Source organism: Oncorhynchus keta, unplaced genomic scaffold (assembly GCF_023373465.1).
Source record: "Oncorhynchus keta strain PuntledgeMale-10-30-2019 unplaced genomic scaffold, Oket_V2 Un_contig_4270_pilon_pilon, whole genome shotgun sequence".
Classification (NCBI taxonomy): Eukaryota; Metazoa; Chordata; class Actinopteri; order Salmoniformes; family Salmonidae; genus Oncorhynchus; species Oncorhynchus keta.
Window position 1 is genome coordinate 21,140 of NW_026287680.1, and position 3,861 is coordinate 25,000.

General features: G+C 46.1%; 1 protein-coding gene across 1 annotated transcript in view; it reads left to right on the plus strand.

Moving 5' to 3' along the window:
- Positions 1-1,643: 1,643 nt before the first annotated feature.
- LOC118374609 (serine/threonine-protein kinase 31) overlaps positions 1,644-3,861 on the plus strand; it is a gene marked incomplete at its 3' end in the record, with an annotated part of 39,868 nt that continues 37,650 nt past the window's right edge. Inside the window, exons 1-4 of the mRNA XM_052509251.1 lie at positions 1,644-1,785; positions 1,884-1,936; positions 2,108-2,206; positions 2,303-2,371. Coding sequence (XP_052365211.1) covers positions 1,767-1,785; positions 1,884-1,936; positions 2,108-2,206; positions 2,303-2,371 — 240 coding nt within the window. The remainder of the gene's footprint in view (positions 1,786-1,883; positions 1,937-2,107; positions 2,207-2,302; positions 2,372-3,861) is intronic.

The window sequence follows — 3,861 nt, forward strand, 5'->3', positions numbered from 1 at the left end:
TATTGTATTGTTCATGATGACTCCTGGCTAGCCACACATTATTACAGATGGTAACAGTGACATCTGGTGCAGAGTTGGTATATTTTTAACCTTTATTTAACTAGGCAAGTCAGTTAAGAACATATTCTTATTTTCAATGACGGCCTGGGAACAGTGGGTTAACTGCTCAGGGCAGAACGACAGATTTGTACCTTGTCAGCTCGGGGTTTGAACTCGCAACCTTCCGGTTACTAGTCCAACGCTCTAACCACTAGGCTACGCCGCCAACAGAACAGTTGTTTGTTGGCTATAGTCAGTGTATTAAGCTAAACAAAATATGGTCTTGTGCAGCTCCTTGTAACTTAAGAACGATCAGTGGTGGAAAAGTACCCCATTTTCAACCTTGAGTAAGAGTAAAGATACCTTAAGAAAAAATTACTCAAATAAAAGTTAGTCACCCAGTAAAATACTACTTGTATAAAAATATAAATAATTACATTTCTTATATAAAGCATTTTCTTGTTTTAATTTACGGAAAGCCAGGGGCTTGGTCCAACACTCAGACATTATTTACAAATGAAGCATGTGTTTAGTTAGTCCGCCAGATCAGAGGCAGTAGGGATGACCAGGGATGTTCTCTGTTTAGTGAGTCTGCCAGATCAGAGGCAGTAGGGATGACCAGGGATGTTCTCTGTTTAGTTAGTCCGCCAGATCAGAGGCAGTAGGGGTGACCAGGGATGTCCTCTGTTTAGTTAGTCCGCCAGATCAGAGGCAGTAGGGGTGACCAGGGATGTTCTCTTGATAAGTGTGAGAATTAGACCATTTTCCTGTCCTGCTAATCATTCAAAACGTAATGAGTACTTTTGGGTATCATGGAAAATGTATGGAGTAAAAAGTACATTTTCTTTAGGAATGTAGGGTAGTAAAAGTTGTCAAAATGATCATTAGTAAAGTAAAGATACCCCCCTAAAAAACAACTTAAGTAGTACTTTCAAGTATTTTTACTTAAGTACTTTACACCACAAAAAAACAACTATCATGTTGAATAACAAACATACCTTTATTTACACAGTATGATGTATTCAATATTCAACTATTATAAACTGGGTTGTTTGAGCCCTGAATCCAGATTGGCTGACAGCCGTGGTATATCAGACCCTATACCATGGGTATGACAAATCATGTATTTTTACTGCTCTAATTACCTTGGTAACCAGTTTATAATAGCAATAAGGCACCTCGGGAGTTTGTTGTATATGGCTACTATACCACGGCTACGGGCTGTATCCAGGCACTCCGCGTTGCGTCAGGTTTAAGAACAGCCCTTGGCCGTGGTATATTGGCAATATACCACACCCCTCGTGCCTTATCGCTTTAATATGTACTACACATTATTTACACCTGCTAAGAGACCCACTGTAGAGTATCACAGGAAAAATGTGTCTTCGAGGGACCGGTTTTTCCATGAACCGCTTGACCTCAACATGAGGTTAAGTAGAAACATTTCTTTCGTTTACAGAAGACCCATATCAAGATCCAAACAGGTGAGATTGTTCGGTTGACCTACTGTAATTAAAAATATATGTTTGTCTGTTTCCACGGTAACTTCATGGACAACATCTGTTTTTTAGAACAAATTATTTCTCCCAAAACTTGAATTTATAAATGGATAGATTTCACGTTGGCCTCGCCAGGGAGCCGTAGACATGCATTCTAGCGCATTATAGAGTATCACATGTTGTGTATTTTACATCACAGCCAATCAACCTATAACCATAGACCAATGAATGATGGACGGTGAGAATAGTGAGTATTCTTTTTGTCGTCTAAATATTTCTATAACTATCCACTTAATTATGAAAAAATATCCTTCGCGTATTAATACTGGTTTCATTTCATTTTAGTGGAGCTTGTTGGTGTTACACACGTTTTGGACGCCGTCACGTTTTGGGCGCAGGTAGCTAACTCCACGTAGCACATACCACTATTTAACGTAATTAACGTTAGAACGTTGGTTGAACATTTCACCTGTTGATTGATCCGTTTGATTTACACAATAATACCAAAGAAATGTAACCCAAACATGTACACAGTAAACTCACATCTGTTTGTTTGTTATGTGTTGTAGAATGTCAAGGACGATCAAGCCATTGACAACATAAGAAAAGCCTTGGCAGACAAATGCCCAACAGCGCCAAGGGTACTTGGAACTCCCAATCCCCAGAAGGTAAAGAAAGGGAGAACCTAGACTTGGAGTGATGGAGAAGAGAGAAACCATTATCATTGGATTCATACATTGCCTTTATCTTGTGTTTGCATCTAGATTTATGGGGCAGTCTTCTCTGAGGACAGCTGTTGGTACAGGTGCAAGGTTCTGCAGCAGACTGATCATGTGAGTCAATAAGTGTCTGGATACTACCCACATGGCACCCTATTCCCTATAAAGCGCACTACTTTTGACCAGAGCCCTATGGGGAATTTGGGACACGCTGACCATCTTATAGTCTGGAAAAGCCTACAGTACATGATGTGAGGGGGGCTTATCATTGTGGTTCATACCTTCATTCTGACACAAGCATGATCTGTCAGTATCCACCTGAGGCTGTGCTGATGAGATCCTGGTTTGGAAGTTAAGTGGTTAGACAGGTAATAGATTTGGAATTGCAGCTGGTGTGTAACCCCCCTGTGGTGATGACTGACGTGAGGAGGCTGTGGTGATGACTGACGTGAGGAGGCTGTGGTGATGACTGACGTGAGGAGGCTGTGGTGATGACGTGAGGAGGCTGTGGTGATGACTGACGTGAGGAGGCTGTGGTGATGACTGACGTGAGGAGGCTGTGGTGATGACTGACGTGAGGAGGCTGCGTGAGGAGGCTGTGGTGATGACTGACGTGAGGAGGCTGGTGGTGGCTGACTGGTGATGGAGGAGGCTGTGGTGATGACTGACGTGAGGAGGCTGTGGTGATGGAGGCTGTGGTGATGACTGACGTGAGGAGGCTGTGGTGATGACTGACGTGAGGAGGCTGTGGTGATGACTGACGTGAGGAGGCTGTGGTGATGACTGACGTGAGGAGGCTGTGGTGATGACTGACGTGAGGAGGCTGTGGTGATGACTGACGTGAGGCTGTGGTGATGACTGACGTGAGGAGGCTGTGGTGATGACTGACGTGAGGAGGCTGTGGGTGATGACTGACATGAGGAGGCTGTGGTGATGACTGACGTGAGGAGGCTGTGGTGATGACTGACGTGAGGAGGCTGTGGTGATGACTGACGTGAGGAGGCTGTGGTGATGACTGACGTGAGGAGGCTGTGGTGATGACTGACGTGAGGAGGCTGTGGTGATGACTGACCTGAGGAGGCTGTGGTGATGACTGACCTGAGGAGGCTGTGGTGATGACTGACCTGAGGAGGCTGTGGTGATGACTGACCTGAGGAGGCTGGCTATGGTGATGACTGACCTGAGGAGGCTGTGGTGATGACTGACCTGAGGCTGGCTATGGTGATGACTGACCTGAGGAGGCTGGGTGATGACTGACCTGAGGAGGCTGGCTATGGTGATGACTGACCTGAGGAGGCTGGTGGTGATGACTGACCTGAGGAGGCTGGCTATGGTGATGACTGACCTGAGGAGGCTGGCTGGTGGTGCTGAGGCTGGCTGGCTGACCTGAGGAGGCTGGCTGTGATGTGCTGACTGATGACGTGAGGAGGCTGGCTGTGGTGCTGACTGGACGTGAGGAGGCTGGCTGGTGATGTGACCTGAGGAGGCTGGCTATGGTGATGCGGCCTGAGGAGGCTGGCTGTGGTGATGACTGGCGTGAGGAGGCTGGCTGTGTGCTGACTGACTGAGGAGGCTGGCATGAGGAGGCTGGCTGTGGGTGATGA